At 45.2% G+C, this 22,416-nt stretch overlaps 1 protein-coding gene across 1 annotated transcript; it reads left to right on the top strand.

Moving 5' to 3' along the window:
- Positions 1-584: 584 nt before the first annotated feature.
- Positions 585-21,754, top strand: nyap1 (neuronal tyrosine phosphorylated phosphoinositide-3-kinase adaptor 1; the record flags this gene model as incomplete). The annotated part of the gene is made up of 7 exons (XM_083769645.1): positions 585-793; positions 8,539-8,933; positions 11,362-12,574; positions 12,866-13,482; positions 13,708-13,944; positions 19,666-19,772; positions 21,320-21,754. Exons 1-7 carry the CDS (start codon positions 600-602, stop codon positions 21,752-21,754), a joined length of 3,198 nt encoding a protein of 1,065 aa, XP_083625771.1. The 5' UTR covers positions 585-599.
- Positions 21,755-22,416: the final 662 nt, after the last annotated feature.

Raw genomic sequence — 22,416 nt, 5'->3', positions numbered from 1 at the left:
CAGGCTATTGTTTCAAAATCAATGTATTAATCAGAACACTTGAATGGTCAATATAAGCAGGGGGATGTAGAAACAGCTGCTTGCGTCTGTCTTCTTGCCCACATGATTTTAAAGAACATATCTCTGCTGTCATGAAGAAACCACCTAACTAAAATGTTTTTTTTTTTTAGGAAATTCTTTCGGGAAATTATGAAAACCTTTTATTTTGAAAACATAGCAATACTGCCTCATCAAAGTTGGTGTTGTGACTTTATATATTGTCAATTACTTCCATGAAAGCAGAAGTGGTGGTGATGTTAGCTGCTTTAGCAGACAACTTGAGGACCGATGGAGTTAAGAGGTTTTCTCCGAAGAGTTTCTTTTACTACTTTTCATTGGTTAAATATTTTCGAAACAACACACAGATGTAAAGGGTGTCCAATAGCACTGATTTATGAAGAAAAAAAAATGAAAACCTCAAAAATGGAGTTAGGTGGTTTCCTCCCGACAGCAACGATATATAACCATTTCTAACTAACGTTTCCTCTTATCTTCTCTAGGTGATTCGGAGGAGGCCGGCTGTGACATACATCCCCTTCTACCGACTGGTCTTCCATACCATGAACTCTGGCTCCTCCCAGGATGTGGCAGTCGAGCATTTCCTGCGTGACATAGAGAGGCGGAGCAAGCGGCTGCATTGTGCTGTGATAGGCTGCGAGGAAGAGCGCTCCTGTAGCGACATGAACCTGCTGTATCGTAAGAGTCGTTTGGACTGGAGGCACCAGGGAAGGGACCAAGAGGGCAGTAAAAAGAGGTGAGAAGCTCAGCCTGGAGTGGAATGACCATAGCCTGGTGTCCACCTATGCTTTCTATGGCATAGGCAGCTCAGGCTCGGCTCCAGGATGAAATGACTGAGGGGGCATTTGAAAATGGCGAGGGTGCACATCTAATTTTTATATAGTAAACCTATGCTGTATGTACATAAAAGTGAGGGTGCAGAATTTGGATAGGAGGGTGCTGGGCACCCTCTGGCACCCCCGTGGCACCGGGCCTGAGGCAGCTACCGGCAGGATCCGCCGGGAGAATCTAGACACAGCTGCGCGACATGAGACTGATTAATTAGAGTGACAGAGAGAGAGAGGAGTGTGTGTGTGTGTGTGTGTGTACATGTGTGCGTGTGTGCGTCAATTTAACAATGGTGCAGACGATCAGAAATCAGCAGAGAGTGGTCGACGTTTGCACTACTCTATGCCGAATTGAAGTGGAACCAGACTTTTTTTTCCTTCCCTGGAAATAAAAACGTCTGGGTTTCCGAGGCTAGAATGACCATGTCGTGACATAACGTACATATAAACCTAGTAATTCAATTCATTCTTTAAAAAACCTGGGGAGGGGCAGCGGACTGACTTCATGCTTCCTTCTACAGTATATGCATGAGGAGTCCAAGCTGCTTCTTTTCACCTGACAGGGGAGAGTTTCCCCGGGCCGAACGTAGCGTGTGCCAGAACACGTTATTCCGAGTCCGACCAGTTCCTTTCCCCATATAAAGTAAATTCAATTTCCCCTAATAAAGTAATTCAATTCCAGAAGCTCAAAGCCACGTTATATATATAACTTCTTTGGTGTGTGAATAAAATGTTATTTTGACCAATCTGTATGGTAGAATTTGTTAATGCAATATGCAATACAATATTTCTCCAATTGTAAAGTATGATTTTAAATGTATGTCTTTATCATTTGCTTATAGGCTGTATTTGTTAACACTTTTATTGGGTTGAAAAGGCCCCTTGATTCATAGGATCATCTAATCCCCATCAGGTGTGTCATTGTTGATGTGGCCTATATAAGAAGAGACCAGTGTGTGTCACACTGCCATTGGTTGATTCTGAGGAAGGCCAACAGGCGGAAACATCAATCAAATTAATCACTGCATGCATAAGTGCATATGGAGCCTTTTTTTCCTTCTTTTCAGACTGTGAGGCCGATTCTAAAAACGCCTTCTAAATCCTGACCTAAGTTTTTTTTAAACCCTTCATTTAAAACCCTTTACTGTAGAGTATGTACAGTATTCTGGACGGGGTTCCCGTCCAGAACGGTTAGAACACCTAAGGGTGTTCCTGCCCAGAATGGGTTAAGACCTGAAACCGATTCTACATATGCCTTCTCAACCAGTAGTTAAAAATAGCAGATGTTCAAGCTTGCAGTGCAGCACCGAAGTGACGCGCTGGGAGCTTGTATATCTGCTACTTTTGAGTAGCCAATGCAAAACTCTAAAATGACACAGATGCTTTCCCGTTTCTTTTTTATTTTATTTTATTTTTTCAGTCTCCCTGCTCTTCTATTGGTCTAAAATGTAGATCATGTGGTAGGGTGACCACTACTGAATGACAGGTGGTAATGTCTGAAGGTCCAAGTTGAATTCAATCCCGTTGAATTAGTCGTTTTATATACTCAGCACCTAAATAAAAGGCTCTAAATGTCCGTGCTGCTCCAGTCTCTTCTCCTTATGCAACTTTGAATTCAATCCCCTGACCAATCAGCTGTCCTGCTCTGACCTCATGAAGCACGGATCATGAAGACAAGAGAACCAATGCCCATGAACAACAGTCATTGGACAAATCATTACGCACAGACATACACAGAAATGAACAAAAAAAGAAGGAAAGAAAACCATATCCTTTCATCAGATCTCTGCTGAGCAGGTCATGCAGGTTTGTCTGTATAGCAATATTTCAACAAAAGGAAAATGTAGATAGCTTAAACTTAACACCTTTAAGTTAGGCTTTTCCAAATAAATGAAAAGATGGTATAATGAAAGATAAGCAGGACATGTCAGTGTGGTTGTTGTATCAATAGAGGATGAGAATTTGAGATGAAGCCATATCAGCATCATCCTGTTTCCGTTGGAAGCGAGTTATTCTTAAACATGCCGCATTGCTCCAAATCAGCCTAGCTTCACAACTACAGCTAATTGTTCTTCGCATTTTATATCATTAAAGGTATATTCAGTGGCCCAGGCCGTAGCGTAACGGTCTGGGCACCGGACTGGTAATCCAGTCGCAGTGTGCCGCGGGTTCGACTCCCGGACCCGACACGGCCTTTACTGCATGTCATCCCCCCATCTCTCTCCCGTTTCCTGTCAGCCTACTGTCTGTCCCTTCAAAAATCAATAAAAGGCGTAAGCCGCAAATCTTTAAAGGTATATTCAGTGATTTCACTTAATTCAAATATCACTTATTTTTTTGTTTTGTTGTGATAATCCTCCCTACTATAGAGTGTGCTGGCCATATAAGGAGTTCCTCCCTGTCCCCAGTTAACCCCTGGGGGTCAAAAAACCTTAGGTTTCGTTTTTGACTCTCTATCCTGATTGGACGAAAGGCTGGGTCCCACAGCCAAAAACGAAACCTAAGGTTTTTGAGTGAAATCACTGAATATACCTTTAAAAAGGACCTAAAGACGATACACGTGGTTTTAATTGAGAGGACGTGTATACACGTTATTAGCATCATGGGTGTAAAACATCAGAAATGCATTTATAGTATGTGCTGCTAATACATTCGTAGATTCATAGACAGTAGAAATTATCAAATTCTAGCCTCTACAGAAAGAGATGGAAACACTCGGTATGTTTGATTGATCGACTACTTTATTAGTCAGAAATATAAACAGCACAAGGTACAGTACAGTCAGACATTTAGGCTAAAAGGATAACACAAGAACTTTCTCATTTTGGAATCAAATGAGATTTGAAGACATTTGTCATAATAGCAACCTTTCTTCACGCAGTATAATTTTACACAGTGAATGAAATCCACAAAGGAAGAAAGCAAAGTGGTTATTGATGCAGCTGCAGGTTAGTAGGATGAATTGGGGGGTTTATATGGCTTGTTAAAAAGAGAAGGCCATGCAGTGCTGACAGATTCACTCAAACTGTAAAGTGTTATAGCACTTATGTTGGCAGTATAGTCAAACTTCAGGATGGCACTGAAGTGGATTGCAGAGCAGGGGTGTAGCAAGGCAGCACAGCATGAAGGACCAACCTATAAGCATGGACACATGGCGTTGGGGATGAGCCACGCAGGACAGGATAAGTGGTGGTCAGGAACAGTGCCGGGTCACCAAGGAAATTGCAGAATGCCTGGGAAACGGGCATTAGTCTTGGAACAGACGGGGAGGAGCAGCAATAGCTGCAGGGCCAGTGTACGTTTGGAGGAGGATGTATTATTGCACAGCAAGCGTTGTTTTTGGCAGCAATCTTTTATTTTATTTTTAGTCGTAGTCTCGTGAATATAGTTTTCATTTCGTTTTAGTCACATTTTAGTCACCTGGAATGTCTTAGTGTTAGTTTAGTTATGTTTTGGCGGTTCTTGGTGTCGTCGTAATGACTGTTTTTTACACTTGCTGAAAATAGCCGATCTACAAGCTCACAACGCGTTGCAGCGCGACACGTGAAGATTGAAGACCAGCTATTTTCCGCATGCAACCAATTGTAAAATGACTTGTATACTGGATCTCTTGTCCACTAGTCCCTTCCTAACATTTAATCTAGTTTTTATTTGTTGACAAAATTGTCAGTATATTTTAGTCTTAGTTTTAGTCACCATAGCTTAGTTTTCATTTACGTAGTTTCCATTTAGTTTTCGCCAGTGAAAAAAGTCGACGAGCAATTTTCGTTTTCGACGAAATCAACACTGGTGCACAGGCGGTTCGCTGAGATGTTTGGATGGCTTTTAGAAAGAGTTTCTGATGCACTAATAATATGAGCATCCAGTATGCCACAAGTTCCACAACATAGCGACGTTTCCCGGGAAAAGTTAGAACTTGTCTGCACTCAAGACATACCGGGATACTCTAAAATACTTTGCAGGCTTTAGGTTTGCACTCAAAAACATTACTAAAAGAAAGTCAAAAGACATTTAAATAGTTTTTATAAGGCCTTGATAAGAGCACAGACATTTTACACGGATGAGCCACGGGGCGTAAACATCTGTACTCTTGTCAGCCCCTCATAAAAACTGTTTTAAAGCCTTTTGTCATCTTCCTGAGTGCAAAGTGTTTGTGAGGTTGCCCTGGTGCATGTTGAGATGCTGCTGAATGCTGGACTGCACAGACGAGACTAATGATCTTATAGAGTTTAGTGTGTATGTACAGTATGTAGCATAATTTATATATATATACGTTCATGGCCGCGCTGTGATTCATAGGTTTGTGTGAGTTTGGTTAGTATTGGAGCGTTGTCATTTTCTGACAGCTACAGTAATGCTCTAAAGCCTTTTAAAGCTACCATCCATAACGTATGTCTTTCCTGACAGAGAGAGGTGATTATTTCCAGCTATGTTCACCCTATACATTACAGATGACAGCGCATGCAGTGTGCTGTCTGCTTCAAATACTTCTACTGGCATTGTCAACCAGTAGGTACTGTATAGTGTATACTACAGTACCCGACTCCTCCAGGGTCTACGTTTCTCAACGGAAGAGTAGGGAGATCACCTGCAACCACTGCAAACGTACTACAGAAGTTACTGTACAGTATGTTGTATTAACATACTATATCGTACAGATTGGTTAAAATTAGGTTTTATTCATTACAAATAAATCCTGGATTGTAGCTGAGGCTGTGTGAGGCATCAGTTCCAGATTTTACCATTACATTAATAAAGTCTTTGATGTAGTCAAATTGATCAGTTTCCCAGCAAAATGTGAAGGGCAGAGATTGAGTTTGATATGAAATGTACACCTGATTTATGCCTGTAAATGTAAGGTCTTTATTATAATCACTTGGGACAAAGCTGCATTCAACTGGATTAGGATATTGCGGTATTCACTACTCGTAAAACAAAATGTCAGCGTGTATATAAATTCAAGCTATTATTACTATGTGGGCCAGGAGGACTACTACAAAATAGAGTTTTCTGATTCATAGCATTAGCATCACAACCAAGTCGTCAGAGATTTGTAAAAATCTTATCACCACCTTTCCTTGAAATGCTGAGTTATAATGGATGAGCAGGCTGACTATTCATGTGACACTCATGCCTTTAATGTGGCCCACGGCACTTAACCATAATGTGGTTAACCAGTAGATTATCTATTAAATATGCAAAAGTCTGCATAAGAATTTCATTTGCCGTAATCTGCACTACTGGCCAGAATATTGCAATGGTAGCGTCACAAAAGTCACCACTGGTGGTGACTTTGCGCTACCACTCACAATTAATTTAAGTCACACACAAGCAAAGGCACTTTTAGATGTGGTTAAAACCTTTTCAACGGCTTTGAAAGATTTCTTTCACCTTCTGTCTCAGCACATGACAATAATCAGAGCAGCTGGAGGCAAAGGAATGCCTGGTTCAGCATACCTGATGTTTTGCCTCTGAAACCCTATAATAATGAATTCACCTCAATACACTAAACCTCTTGCACTTTATGAACTGGTATGTAGATCTGCTATTTCCACTGAACGTTCACCTGCTAAGACATGGCCAGCATAGGGATGCTAGGGTTTCATGTGGTTAATTGATTCTAAGTGCTACGTAAGAGCTTGGTTGGTGGGAGAGAATATGATAATATCATATTGCATATGCATCTGTATATTATACAGATGCAAAAAAGTAGAAACTAGAACCATACTGTAAGCTACAGTATAGCTACTGAGTGCCACGGCCTCTTTTGCTAAATATGGCCTTGTTGTATTTATGATGATTCATACTGTACACTCCATTCACATACATACACATGCTGTACACAAACCTTCTCCCATAATGTGTCCATGATGAGCAGCAGTGTCAGAGAGTGAATCTGAGTGAGTAGGCATATTGAAAGAACAGCACTGTTTGCCCTGAAATGTCCAATTGATCGCCATCCTTGCAGATAAGAACTGCTCTTCAACCTAACAGTGCCGTGGTAAATTGAGCTGAAGTGTTCATGTTGCATATTGTTGCATTCCCCTGGCACCAACCAAGCTACACACATCCAGCCCTAAAGTGTGTTTGCATGTAATAATAACCACATAAATGAAGGATTTGATTAGATGTCAAGAAAGGAAATATCGTATTTCACCCACACATGTACACACTGAAATAGAAATCTAGATTTCCCCCATCTCTCTGCTGAGGCAATAGATAATAATAGATCAATACATACCTTGAAATAATATCTGAGACACTGAGACAGCAGCGATTTCTTCCTGGATGGCAGCAGAAACCAGCAATAATGCTTTCAGTTTAGTGGAATGTGTTTGAGATGAGAGAAGATCAGAAAGGATATTACCAGTATTTGCTGGTTTTATGAATCTTTGTGTTTCCTTGAACCTTACACTGTGGATTAAGCCCTGGCTTCCCCAAATCCCAAATGCCAGAAGAAGTCTTAATTGACCTGGCTCATTTTGTTCTGCTACTGGAGGTTGTTGGTGTTATTGCTTATTCAGGAATGTGGCATTCTCATAAACAATAAATGTGTCTTATAAATGTTGAAAATAGGTGTTTGAACAGCTAATATTGCCCTGCCATAAACACTGAGTTGAGCATTTTTGTGATGAGTGGAGAAAGTCGAACCTGATAAACTCACCTGAACCCTCAGAGAGAGAGAGAGAGAGAGAGAGAGAGAGAGAGTGTATGTATGTGCGTGTGTGTGTGTGTGTGTGTGTGTGTGTGTGTGTGTGTGTGTGTGTGTGTGTGTGTGTGTGTGTGTGTGTGTGTGTGTGTGTGTGTGTGTGTGTGTGTGTGTGTGTGTGTGTGTTTTCTGCAGAACAGAGAGAGGCAGGAGGCAAGACACCCAATTAAATTACTCAAATATATATGTCTTAGCAGGGGAGAGGAGGGGACGAGGTCAACTAGGGTTTGTCTTAGCAGGGGAGAGGAGGGGACGAGGTCAACTAGGGTTTGTCTTAGCAGGGGAGAGGAGGGGACGAGGTCAACTAGGGTTTGTCTTAGCAGGGGAGAGGAAGTGACGAGGTCAACTAGGGTTTGTCTTAGCAGGGGAGAGGAGGGGACGAGGTCAACTAGGGTTTGTCTTAGCAGGGGAGAGGAGGGGACGAGGTCAACTAGGGTTTGTCTTAGCAGGGGAGAGGAGGGGACGAGGTCAACTAGGGTTTGTCTTAGCAGGGGAGAGGAGGGGACGAGGTCAACTAGGGTTTGTCTTAGCAGGGGAGAGGAAGGGACGAGGTCAACTAGGTTTTGTCTTAGCAGGGGAGAGGAAGGGACGAGGTCAACTAGGGTTTGTCTTAGCAGGGGAGAGGAAGGGACGAGGTCAACTAGGGTTTGTCTTAGCAGGGGAGAGGAGGGGACGAGGTCAACTAGGGTTTGTCTTAGCAGGGGAGAGGAGGGGACGAGGTCAACTAGGGTTTGTCTTAGCAGGGGAGAGGAGGGGACGAGGTCAACTAGGGTTTGTCTTAGCAGGGGAGAGGAAGGGACGAGGTCAACTAGGGTTTGAAAATGTGTTTTAGTTACTACTGTCACACTCGTCGTTTATAGTTTACTTTCAACCGCAACTGCTAAACGCTGGAATGCCTTTCTCTCCCCCCCCTGTGTGCCCCGAATTCCATCCCACTCTCTGCAGCTCCGCTCAGAATGACCCCTCGGCCACCGTGGGCAAAGCCCGCGACCTGGCCTCCTTCCGCCGGCACTTCCGCATGGGCTTCATGACCATGCCGGCCTCCCAGGACCTGTCCCCGCACTCCTGCGCCTCGGCCATGGCGCCGCGCTCGCAGTCCTGCCACGCCGTGGGCGCCGGAGGCGGGGACGCCGCCGCCGGCCTGGAGAACGGGGACGACGACGACTACTCCGACACGCAGTCGCAGCACGGAGGCCGCTGCCCCCCGGCCAAGCCCAAACGCCACCCCACCACCCGCCTCACCGCCTCCTCCTCGGACCACAGAGGAGACCGCCTGGAGACGGCCTCGTCGTCTGGCCCGCCCGCTCACTCGCAAGCCAAACATTCAGATAAGAAGAACGGTAAGTAAAGGCTTTTGGGTTTGGTGTTTATGATAATAATATCTCTGGATTTTATATGTTCTCTGTTCTCTGTTACAGATTTACAGACCTTTTTGTTAAATTAAATTGTTAAATTCCCTCTCAAAGTCCTACTACCTTGAAATAATATCCGAGACTGTTGCTAAATAAAATCACACTGTATTATGAGACAGCAGTGATTTCTTCCTGGATGGCAGCAGAAAACCGCAATAATGCTTTCAGTTTAGTGGAATGTGTTTGAGATGAGAGAAGATGAGAAAGGAAATGGGCAGATATTACCAGTATCTGCTCTTTGTGATTCCTTGAACCTTACACTGTGGATTAACTTCCCCAAATCCCAAATGCCAGAAGAAGTCTTAATTGACCTGGCTCTTTTTGTTCTGCTACTGGAGGTTGTTGGTGTTTATTGCTTATTCAGGAATGTGGCATTCTCATAAACAATAAATGTGTCTTATAAATGTTGAAAATAGGTGTTTGAATAGCTAATATTGCCCTGCCATAAACACTGAGTTGAGCATTTTTGTGATGAGTGGAGACAGTCCAACCTGGTAAACTCACCTGAACTCTCTGAGAGAGAGAGAGAGAGAGAGAGAGGGAGAGGGAGGGAGGGAGGGAGGGAGAGAGGGAGAGGGGGAGGGGGGGGGGGTGTCAGTTTTGACAGTTGGATTGGGTTAGAGGTGTAATCCCATATCTAAATGTTGACAGAACTGCCTAAATATTTCCTCCATGACAGAAGAGCGCCCTTATTGTGTGTGCGTGTGTGCGTGCGTGTGTGCGTGTGTGCGTGTGTGTGTGTGTGTGAGCGTGTGTGTGTGTGTGTGTGTGTGTGTGTGTGAGTGTGAGTGTGAGTGTGAGTGTGAGTGTGAGTGTGAGTGATTCTATGAGAATCCAGCCACCCAGGATCCTGGTGAATCATGACCATAACCTTTGATTCTGTGAAGAAAATGTTTGAATAATTCATTATATGATAATATATTACATTTAATAAATAGCCTTTGATTAGCAGTTTTCATCTTTCTTTCTTCACAGAATCAAGGGTTTTATGGTCATCATTCACCAGGATCCTGGATGGCTGGATTCTAGGTTTAAAATAATTGATATTGAATTGAATATTTGAATATTTTTGTAAATCTGTGAATGAAAATGAATGGCAGATAGCAGTAGAAAACCACTGCTATGCTCTTTAGACAAAGCACTGAGGGCAGAGATGGGGAAGCACCCATATATATATATATATATATATATATATATTTTTTTTAATGTTACATAGACTTTTGTTTCCATTTGGACTATTGCACAGTTTCTAAACCACTTTGTAACTTTGTGTTTTAAAAGTGCTTTTCATCATTATGACGATGAAGATTATTATATCTTTTGTTATCGTAAAAATTCCGCCGTTTTTGCAGTTTTGGCAGTTCTGAGATATCGTTTTTCCCTCAGGAATTGAATGAAGCTCACACTCATTTGTCCCCATTAGACCTCTGACCTTTAGATCTCGAGATGATTTATTTTTTAATGATTTGCTCGATCCATCTTTCGGCCTTTTTTTGACCAGGTCACAGCAATTGCATTTCCATACAGTATACATGCCAATGGAGTCTGACTCTGGTTATAGTCCACCTGACAGAATGTGAACCCAGGCATGTTGAGTACACCAAAGGATTATGTTAGAAATGTTGAGTATGTGGGTCCCCAGCATGTAGAAAGTGCCGGATGCTAAATTGCATATGTTGAGCAATTTTCACAATTGGCATACGCATAATATGTGACCATAAGAACAACCTATAATGAAAAGAATATATATCTAAATTTCATCATGCTTTAAGTAGCATGTGACGTGTCAAACTATAGGGGGTTTTCATGATGCTGAATCCATTCCAAGCATTAGTTTTCCACAAAACACACTCCTTGGGCTAAAAACGGTGTGATGATGTCAGCACATTTGGTTAAGTGGCTATGGCTGTTTTTAGCCCAACGAGTGTTTGTTTTTTACACACGGATGTGATTTTTATTTATTATAAGTCAAATAATTTCAGTTATCAATGTTTATATATAGCTCATTGTGTAATATGTTATGCGTTAGCTTTTATCTTTTTGGGCTTGACCCCCGTCTCATAGCTGCTTAGCTGCTTGCAGCTATATTTATTATTATTATCCCATTTGGGCGGGAACCCCTTTCTGGTGTTAGCATGTTATGCTTTAGCTATTGAAAAATAGCAGATCTACAAGCTCATAGCGCGCCACCGAGTGGCGCACTACAAGCTTGTAGGTCTGCTATTTTTGACAAATCTAAGGAACCACTGACACAGAAACATAGCTTTTTCAGAAAACTGTCAGGATGTAGAAGACATTTTTTTAATCTGATCTCAGGTCAGAATGGGTTATTAACCCATTGCTTCTCCCTGCACAGCCATGAAGAAATCCGAATCGGGAGACGTGGGAGGGAAGAAGGTACCTCCGCTGAAGCCCAAGAGGAGCCCCAGCACTCAGCTGTCGTTTGACGCGCCTCCTTCGCGGCCGACTCCCGCCTCCGCCACCACGTCGCTGCCTTTCCAGGCGGCGGACGGCGCGAAGCCTCAGCGGGGGGACGGCGGCGGCGGCGGCGGCGACGAGCCCGTCTACATAGAGATGGTGGGACAGGTGTTCACCAGAGAGAGCCAGACCGCCACGCCTCACCCCGTCACGCCCGTGGCCGCCGCCACCACGCCGGACTCGGACTCGGACCAGAGCGAGGCCATCTACGAGGAGATGAAGTACACGCAGTCACAGCACGACGACAGGGAGGCCCTGCACCGACGGCCCGCCGTCAAACACGACAAGCTGAAGTCCTCCAAACACTTCCATTCCGCGGCGGCGGCGTCTGGCAGCTCCTCCTCCCCGCTCCCGCGACCGTCCTCCTCCTCTCCCTCTTGCTCCAAGTCTAAGTCTGCGGCGTCCGCGTCCCACTCCTCCCCCCTGCCCTCCTCCGTGTCCTCCACCCCGGTGCCCCAGGCCCTGTCGTCGAGTCCGCACACTCCCCGGGCGCCCACTCCCTACCTGCTGCCTGGGACTAAGTCAGAGACGGAGCCCAGCAGCACTAAGATCCCCGCCCCCTTCCCCAACCTCCTGCAGCACCGCCCTCCGCTGCTGGCCTTCCCCCAGCCGGCAGCAGCCTCCAGCGGGGTCGGGGTCCAACACAAGGCCTCTGCCAAGCCAGGAACTCAAACCTCCGGTGTCACGACTCAAGCCAGCACCTCCTCCTCCTCCACCTCTGCTCTTTCCTCTCTCCCGGCGCTGCTGTCGGGCTCCAAGGAGTCCAAGGAGTCGTCTGGGGACAAACACAACAGAGAGAGCCAGTTGGGGCCCGCGCCGGGACTGAGGGCCCGGAGCCACTCTACGCCGCTGCCTCCCTCCTCCAAGTCCACCTCCCCGTTCTCCCATCACCACCACCACCACCCGCACCATCGGCCCTCGCACTACCATCACTACCGGAAGCCAGAGAGGGGTGACTCACCGGCCCCCACCAAGAGCAGCTCACAGGCAGCCATTCAGGCCACCACGCAGACGCAGACACAGGCCCCCGGGAAGTCGGTCAGCTTTCTTCTGAAGACAGATAAAGCGGAGAGGGAAAGAGACAGAGACAGAGACAGAGACAAAGATAGAGACCGCGATAGAGAGAGAGACAGGGACAGAGGGGACAGAGACCGCGATAGAGAGAGAGACAGGGACAGAGGGGACAGAGACCGCGATAGAGAGAGAGACAGGGACAGAGGGGACAGAGACCGCGATAGAGAGAGAGACAGGGACAGAGACCGTGATAGAGAGAGAGACAGGGACAGAGACCGTGATAGAGAGAGAGACAGGGACAGAGACCGTGATAGAGAGAGAGACAGGGACAGAGATAGAGACGGAGACCGGGACCGCGACCGCGACAGGGACAGAGACAGAGACAGAGATAGAGGTCGAAACAGGGACAAGGAGAGAGATAAAGACCGGGACAAGGACAGGGACAGAGAGAGGGACAAGGACAGAGACAGAGAGAGGGACAAGGACAGAGACAGAGAGAGGGAACGTGACAGGGACGGAGGAGGCCACTCCTCCCAGATGGACCACAGCGCCGCCGCCACCACCAGCAGCCAAACGTCTCAAAGCAGCGCCAGCTCCACCCCGACGCCGCTGTCCTCGTCGCAGCGGCCTCACTCCCGGCCACACCTCCGCTCTCACACCCCACACGGGCTGCCCGCCTACAAGCCCCCCTCCTCCGACAGCCCCCTGCTGTGGACCTACCCCTCGGGCGGCTTCCGGAGACCGCCGGCCTACGAGAGCCTGCGGGCGATCTCTCAGACGCCCTCTGCCCTGCACCAAGCCTCGGGTCTCTCCGGAGGTGGGGACGGTGGGGCGACTAAAAATAATGCAGGATCTAGTTCCATCCAGGCAAAGGCTGGCTTCATGCCATGGGACAGCAGCGCTGGTCTGGCCTTTGCGGATGATGGATCTTATTGGCCCATGCAGAGGAAACTGTCCTTTAGCCACGGGAGCAGAGAGAGAGAGAGTAAGTTGTTTCTGTTCAAACACGGGGTCTTTACGAGAGAACGCTACTATACTTCACTCTGTTACTCTAGTTCAACTTTTCAGAATGAAGAAAAGGGGAGAGTATGTGAGAGAGAATGAGTGAACATATTTTTGCACATAAAGGGGGGAAAATTAAGGCTTTATATGACATTGAGGAATAAAATATTCCCAGTTATTATTTGTAACTTTTTTTTGTCTCTCTCAGAAAATGATGGTCGGGCATGGAACGGCAGCGCTGATGCCCTGCTAAGGATGGATAAAGAAGAGCTTGGTATGGGGTCTGGAGGAGGCCACTCTGGCATCCCAGTGCATTTCGGTAGGGCCGGCGGCAGGGGCCACAGTGAGTCTCTTGCTGGCATGGACAGTATCCCGGGATTCAGAGCACTACCCAGAGCAGGGCTTCCTCTGCCATGTCAGACCTTCCCTGCCTGTCGCAATGGAGGTAGGCAAACACTGGTAGCCCTACAGTTAACCACTTAATCCCTCTATACTCAGTACTCACCCACTTTGAATGTGATCAACCGATAATCACCAGTAGGTTACTTATCAAGTCGATCTTATCGACCTACTGCATTTATATAGCGCCTTTATCCAAGGTGCTTTACGTAGATTGTGCATTACATTCACCCATTCACTCATTCACACACCGATGATGGAGGAAACCATGCAAGTCACCAACCTGCTCATCGGGAGCAATTAGGGGTTCAGCGTCTTGCTCAAGGACACTTCGACACTAAGTCTGGGGGAGCCCGGGTTCGAACTGGGAACCTAGCGGTTGCCATCCAGCCACTCTACCCTGCCCTGAGCCACTGCCGCCCCCTAGATAAAATAATCTATAATTAATTTATACAATTATGATAATGATATTCCGATATGTAATATAGAGGGACAAGTACAACAATAGTATTATGCCCTGGTATTGAGCTGTCTGAAATTTCCAGTACAATTTTATTAAAGTTAAACCATACTAACTAAACTAAAGCTAAATTACATTTTGAGAAATTGCAAGTGTAGTTTCCGTGACGCAAGTCAGTACCCAAGGAATCCACTAGGGAAAGAAATGTGTTAGAGGCTCCACAACATGCAATCCAAATTTGGGGCTGATTGGATGTTCATGATACAGTAATTTAGCAAAAGAATTACACTGACAGATATGACTCCAGATTGAGTCCTGAAATTATGTGTTACAATTTTGGATTGGTCCCGAAAATAAAACACCCTTAACAGTTAACACTCGTGAGTTTATTTGGAAAAAACTATGTGTGAACTTTTATTTGGAAAAAAATAAAGGGGCGCTCTAATCAACGTATCATCATCGTACATCATCATCAAGAATGGTGGTCCCTTATTGGCCAAGGGTTCCCGCCGACATACATATGCCGATTTGCGTTGTGTGTTTCTGGGACAGAGAAAGGTTGATAATAAAGCACATTTTCTTCTGTTTTGTCGAAAAAAAGCCATTTTAGTACGGAAATCTTGGGAATATTGTGCGGCTTGTGACGATCAGGTCCAATAGTTAGCTCAGTGACCAATGGGGATAAAGAATGGTTCAGAAGCTGTGTTCACATTCACTCTCTTGGAATGAATAGACTCCAACCTGCTTCCGGTGTCCATCTACTTTGCACAGATACGGGTAGTAAATCGGAGATGGCATGTCTTGCTATTTTTGTCTTGGATAGAAGTAAAAAAATATATTTAAAAAAAAGGAAACAAAAAACAAATACACAGACAGTCATACAGATACATGTGTGTTCACATACATGTGCATGTCGTGCGTGTGTGTGTGTGTGTGTGTGTGTGTGTGTGTGTGTGTGTTTGTTAGGCCCTATACATGTGTTGCGTATGTGTGTGTGTGGTGTGTGCATCTGTGTTTCTGTGTGAGTGGCTGTACAATGAAAGTAATGTGGGGAAAAAACACTGTTAGGCTCAATGTGTGTGTTTGTATTGTGATTTGTGAGAATGTATTTTGGGATTATTTTTTATTTTTTTTACAAAAAGACTGCGTAACTAACATTAGCATGTGCCCCTAATTAGACAGATTGCATAAAATTACATCAGCCAAAATGAGTCATCATATTTCTAACTATTAATATGGAAGTCAGTGCAAGGCGGTCGGTGCCTGTCTTGGAACAAAACCCTAGGCCTACAGTAGGCTATATCTCTGTATTGTTAGCTTCCCGTGGGATCGTGTGATTGTGCTGTTCCTACTATCAACTATGTGGTCAATAGAGTCACTTAAACATAACTATCTATCTGAGCAGTTGTTTTATTATCTTAAAGACTTTTTGGGGGCAATATACATAGAAGTGCATTCATCAAACTCCTGTCAGTCACAGGGTGATCTCATCATAGTTCTGTATGGCACTGTGTGCTTAGTTTGGTAGTCACATTGTGCAAAGAAATATATATATACGCCGCTGCCTATTGGGTAAGCATGCCCCTCTGGTTATAGAGCTTCACAGTGAGTTTATGGAAGTAAAAATCCCATTCCATTCCTCCGTTGAGGATTTTTGTTAATGTAATAACAATCCCTATTTACCACTATAGGCTCCTGGATGTAAAATGTCCAGGAAGAACCATTGCCACAAAATCTTCACATATATGGTGGCCGAGTTTTGCAAAAATTACTCCTACAGATTCTGTCATAAATTATATTTATGGTCACGTGATCAAGACATGGGCCTATCTGTCCGAATTCTCATATTTCATCCTGATTGGCTAAGATTGGCTTCCAAAGTTTGCCCATTTTGAACAAAATGCAAATCATGATCAGCGATTAGCAATCAGATGCCGGTTTGTGGTTTCCAATGTGTCAAATAATTAAAAAAAGACTTGTGTGCATGCAAATAACTCCATGCTCAAACAAAACAAAACCGGACTAGGAATATAGTCTATAGTATTGTAGGAGACTAAAAGTGAATGTGCAACTGCAAAGTGTTCCCTTTTGGTGTTAGCATTATGTTATGCTTTAGCTATTGAAAAATAGCAGATCTACAAGCTCATAGCGCGCCACCGAGTGGCGCGCTACGAGCTTGTAGGTCTGCTATTTTTGAAAAATCTAAAAACGACTGACATAGAAACTTTTTCAGAAAACTGTCAGGATGTAGAAGACATTTTTAGAATCTGATCTCAGGTCAAAATGGGTTTGCACAATTTAAGCCAGGGAACAGAGCGGCAGTGGTTCTGGAGGTAGAGCGGCCGCTTGGGAACCCGGAAGGTTCTGGGTTTGATACCAAGCTACTAACGTCTGCGTATATGAGTCGCATCAATACGATTCTGCACAAGCTCCAGTCCTATGCCACTAATAACTATCTAACTAACTAAGACATATTGTGGAATAAGAGACTTAATGAGTTTAAGGTTTTTATCAACCCTCTTCCTCCACTTCCTCCTTTTCCCACTTCCACTTACAATCGGCCCGGCCCTGACTGGACCATCGCTCTGCAGCAGCTATAATGTATCCATCTGTAACTCAGAGTGTACAAATCTAGCCGAATTTACCCGTACTGCGGGTTTTACTGCGCATGTCCTCGCACGCAATTTCTTTTTCGTTTTGACGATGCAGTAGATAATTTCCAACTCATGCCTCGAGTCAATCTTCCAGAGAGATGCTGCTCTTTCTTAGAAGAGCTTTGAAGCTCTGCATGTCTTATCAATCTTTAGGCTGAGATGGATCTGCATTCAACTCCTTCCTCCCTTGATATTGAAGTCTATACCCCCTTCACTCATGAATACATACAGGCCATATACAGTACTTGTTGAAGCATAGCCAAGATGTGAAGTTTTTCCATAAACGGTTTGACTAGTGTATCTGTATGCTCCTCACATGATGTGACATCCTTTGCAACAGTATTGGTTTTGGCTGTAGGTCATGGTTAGCTAGCTCCTAGTCCTTGTAGGGATCTGTCTGCCTCTGGAGGAACAGAAATAAAGTCCACTTCTCCACATGAAGGCTGACATTTTATGAAGCAGAGTCTTTGCATTGGTTCTGCTATGCAGTTAGTCTTTTAAAACACTGAATTGATGAGTCTGTGTCATTCTGTCAGACTCCCCCCAGCACAAAGAGATCTGAACTGTCCTTTGTTCCAGTTGTTATTAGGCTCCACACACACTGGAACCCTATATAGCCCAGCGAGTACCAAACCTTTTTGGCCGTGCACCCCCTGTTACCTCCCCCCCCCCCCCACATGGAAATATAAATTGCACAAGCTATATAGAGACATATATTTCCTTTTTATCCACATATATGCACATTATATGAACCTCAATGTGGCATAATATATGCAGCATCATAGGCTATATTCTGCATTACTTGCCATATATTGGCATAATATGTTAATATATTTAAAATAAAATCATAGCACCACCATTAGACTTTTCATGTCACACGCCCCTAGAAGGCGCTCGCGCACCACAAGGGGTGCACACACCACAGTTTGGGAACCACTGCTAGTATAGCCTGTGCTCTTTTCTGTTACTGATTACTGACTCCTTTGCACATGGATGCACATTACAGAACCATGATAGATTCCTGTTATGGATAATAGCTGTTGTACTGTAACTGTTTCATTGTCGAGAGATTGTATATACTCATCATCACTGTTGATAGACATACATCATATATTATCTGGATATCTACTATTGAAGGCTCAACAACACAGTATATCACTCTCATACTGTATATCCACTGTTGATAATCAATATGATAATATCCATTCATAGGTGATAGATTTATATTCATGTATACCGTATATTATTCACTGGTGAAGGTGATAGATTTGACATTAGGCTATAGCCTACTTGTACTTGTTGCGACCGCGTGAAGCATTTACTATGAAAACGTGCATTTCCCGCCCGTCCGTCCGTCCGTTAGTCACCCGCCACACGCCTCCATATATGGTCATGCCTCGTGACATCACGTGACATCGTCAGTGATCTCCATATATGGGAATATATGCAGTCCCGACGTAGACTGCATCGCCAGGTGCCCTTCCCCCATATATGGGAATGTCAATATATATCAAGCCATATCAAGCCTCCATATATGGTCACGCCTCGTAACATGCCTCCATATGTGGTCACGCCTCGTAACATCACGCCTCCATATATGGTCACGCCTCGTAACATCACGCCTCCATATGTGGTCACGCCTCGTAACATCATGCCTCCATATGTGGTCACGCCTCGTAACATCACGCCTCCATATGTGGTCACGCCTCGTAACATCACGCCTCCATATGTGGTCACGCCTCGTAACATCACGCCTCCATATGTGGTCACGCCTCGTGACATCACGCCTCCATATGTGGTCACGCCTCGTAACATCACGCCTCCATATGTGGTCACGCCTCGTAACATCACGCCTCCATATGTGGTCACGCCTCGTGACATCACGTGACATCACGTGAGTCCCTTAGATCTTATGCATTTTTTGGTCAAAGACACTGACCTCATCTAACCCTGGTTATCCATACATGGAGAAGACTGGATCATCTGCATACTGTATATGGAGCCGGCCAGCAACTCTACATCTGACCTCAAACCTAAAACCCTTATATCTCCATACCGGTATATGGAGCTAACCTGTTCTAAAATTCCATATGTTGATCTGACCTCATCAAACCCTGTACACTCAAGACACCCTCCATATATGGCCAGTACAGAATTCATTCCATATGTTGATCTGACCCCCCCCCCCCCCCCCCCATGCCAAAGCGCCAGCACTCACCCAGCAGTCTGCCGTCACCCAGGCAGATGCATGCACTTTATGGCAAGGTCGCTTCAAGCCCTCAGGGCGTCTTACTGGTTGATAGAATATACATTATGTTAACTCAGTCAGACCAAGTGCAGATGGCAAGGGTCACTACAACACCTTTATCTATCTATCTATCTATCTATCTATCTATCTATTGTATCTGTCTGTCTGTCTTGACGTGACATTTCTGCCAAAGATTAATTTATATCACAGATGAGCCTTGTCAGGTAAAATAGTAGCACAACAGCAGAGCATATAGAGCAGCAGTGTATTTGTAGCCTATAGTTAGACATACATACATTCAAAACTATGCCTACAGTAGTACACATATACGTATGCATTATGGTGCCACCCATGATGAATAAACGAGAACACAGGCTAACACTTGTTTCTCTCTCTCTCTCTCAGAAGTGGGGCGGCTGGGCCGTTCCTCTTCTACCTCTGGCGTGAGGCAGGCGGGGTCAGGGGACGTCCAGAGGCAGAACAGTCTACCGGCGTGGGAGGCCTTGACTCAGGTGAATATGCAGGGGTCATCTGGCCAGCATGGAGCAGCGGTTCCCAAACTGTGTCATGTCACGGACTCCCAAAATGACACTATTTTAGCCTGCGGACCCCCCGTTTAAAAACATATGCCAGGGACCCCATTTTTACGGCTCTAGCAGAGATTCTTAACCCGTTTAATTTCAAGGACCCCCCAGTTTGACATCCATTAGTCTATACGGAACCCCCAATTTAATGGCATTTATATCTCTGGGACCCCCAATTTATTTTGTGAAATCAATGTTACGGGTCCATTTGGTTCCATTTGTCCACTCTCAGAGTGACAGACACATAAGGGTCCATTTGGTTCCAAATTATCATTTAGCTGGGGACCCCCTGGAACTCCTGGGGGTCCTCGGACCCCACTTTGGGAACCACTGACCTACAGCATAAACACAATCATTATGATCACTGATGCTACATACAATTGAGAGCAGTAACACACACACTCACACACACACACACACACACACACACACACACACACACACACACACACACACACACACACACACCCGGGAGACAATGCTCCTGCAGATCTATTTATAGCTGGTTGATATGTCCACTGAGCAGAATAAGGTTGTGGCCATGCAGCCTTAAAAGAATATGGGAAGAAGATGCTATAATGTGACGTAAGCAGAGATAGGAACAGCAGATGTGAGTGAGGCTGAAGGAGTATATATGCCTGCCGTACTGTATTTTGGAGTGGCGAGCTGCAGTCCAATGGCAGCACATTTTTACCCAGAGTCCTGGCGGCGTAACAAATGCTGACGCAGTTTGCGTGTGCTGCAGAAGCTGTCTGCGTGTGCTTGGCCGACCCTCCCTCACATACCGTAGCACAGCCAGACAGTGCAGCACTGCCTCCTGGTGGCTGAGGCGGAGAACCACAGCTTATTATAACAGGTAGAGGTTCCACCTTTCAGGCCAGCTGGAGTGCATAATGGTTCATTCAGTCTGAAGTATTTTTTTGGTTTTGTTATTCATTTTCATATTCATAATATAATACCGTAGGCCACTGGTTCCCGAACTTTTTCATGTCAAGTACCCCCAAAATAATACTCACTATCCCGTGGACCCTCATTTGAAAATATATTCCAAGGACCCCCATAAGAGAAGATCTTTACGGTTGATTCTCAACCATTTTCATTTCAAGGACCCCCAGTTTGACATGCATTAGGCTACGGTCCCCCATTTAATGGCATTTCTATCTTCGGGACCCCAATCTATATTTATAGTTATAGTCAAATCAAAGTTAAGAGTGTACAATTGGAACCAAATGAACCAATGTGGTTCCATTTGTACACTCTCTGAGTTACAGACCCATAAGGGTCCATTTGGTCCCTAACTATCATTTATCTGGGGACCCCCTGGAACTCCCTCAAGGACCCCTGGGGGTCCCCGGACCCCACTTTGGGAACCACTGCCGTAGGCTATATTTATGTCATTTTGATTTTTTTTTAAAAATACCATAAAACTCAATGCTTCTTCCCACCCTGCTTGTCTTGTTGTATTGCCCACTCAGCTGCACGGTGGGCTGCAGCCACAGTCTCGAGCTCCCTGCAGTCCCAGCGTGTCTCGACAGCAGCAACAGCTACAGCTCCACCAGCAGCAGCTGCAGCTGAAGCAGCAGCTCCAGCAGCTGCAGCAACAGCACCACCTGCAGCTGCAGTTCCAGCACCTCGCCCAGTTGGCGTCGCAGGGACAGCCTCCCGTCGCCGGGGGCAACACCCCTTCGTCTGCAGCGCAGAGCCAGAGGGACGGCAAGCTGCTGGAGGTGATCGAGCGCAAGCGCTGCCTGTGCAAGGAGATCAAGGCCCACCGGCGACCCGACAGGAGTCTGTGCAAGCAGGACAGCATGCCAATCCTCCCTAGCTGGAGACGGACACCTGAGCCCGGAAAGACTGGCACGCCACCCTGCCAGAGGCCTCAGGCCGTGGTGTGGGACACCGCTATCTGAGGCGTATTAATGGCAGGCCAGATACTGTGAAGCATCAGTGTGGGGACACACAAGGACCAGAGAACGGTATAGTCGGTGAAGATGGTGGAACCAAAAACAAACCAGTGGAAAATGGCCGGAGAGATGGAGATATTGAGATTATATCTCAAGCGGAAGTCCCAGTGGTAACCATCACAGAGGAAGCACATCTATGATGAGGATGAGAAACACTCTATCTTATGCTATGGTAAACTCAGACCAGAGAACTATCATCAATGAAAGTTCCTAAAGACTTTCATGTTGTTTAGGCAAAAAATGCAGTGATTGATCAACGTTTTCTTGAGGAAAAAAAGGAATGAAGTAAAAAATAAGCATTACAATCAGACTAAGTCCATTTCTTATCCAGATGGGTTGACTTTGTATTTGCTATGTATGTCCTTCGTGACGTGTTCTAATTGCCAATGATTTCAATATTTATTGCCACAATATAAATCGACGGAATACAGATTTATTAACACAGATAATACAGATGTATTCTTTGATTGGTGTGTTGCCAAAATTCCCTCCTGATGACTTCAGGCATAAACGGAATCCTGTTTTCTCTCTCTGTATGAGGAGAGTATCTTGAAAGAATGCACACAATAATATTATGGCACACTTAAACCGCTGTCTGACAGAAAATA

Source organism: Protomyctophum parallelum, assembly GCF_964188405.1.
Source record: "Protomyctophum parallelum genome assembly, chromosome: 1".
In the NCBI taxonomy this organism is placed as follows: domain Eukaryota; kingdom Metazoa; phylum Chordata; class Actinopteri; order Myctophiformes; family Myctophidae; genus Protomyctophum; species Protomyctophum parallelum.
This window is presented reverse-complemented; position numbering and strand designations above follow the sequence as displayed.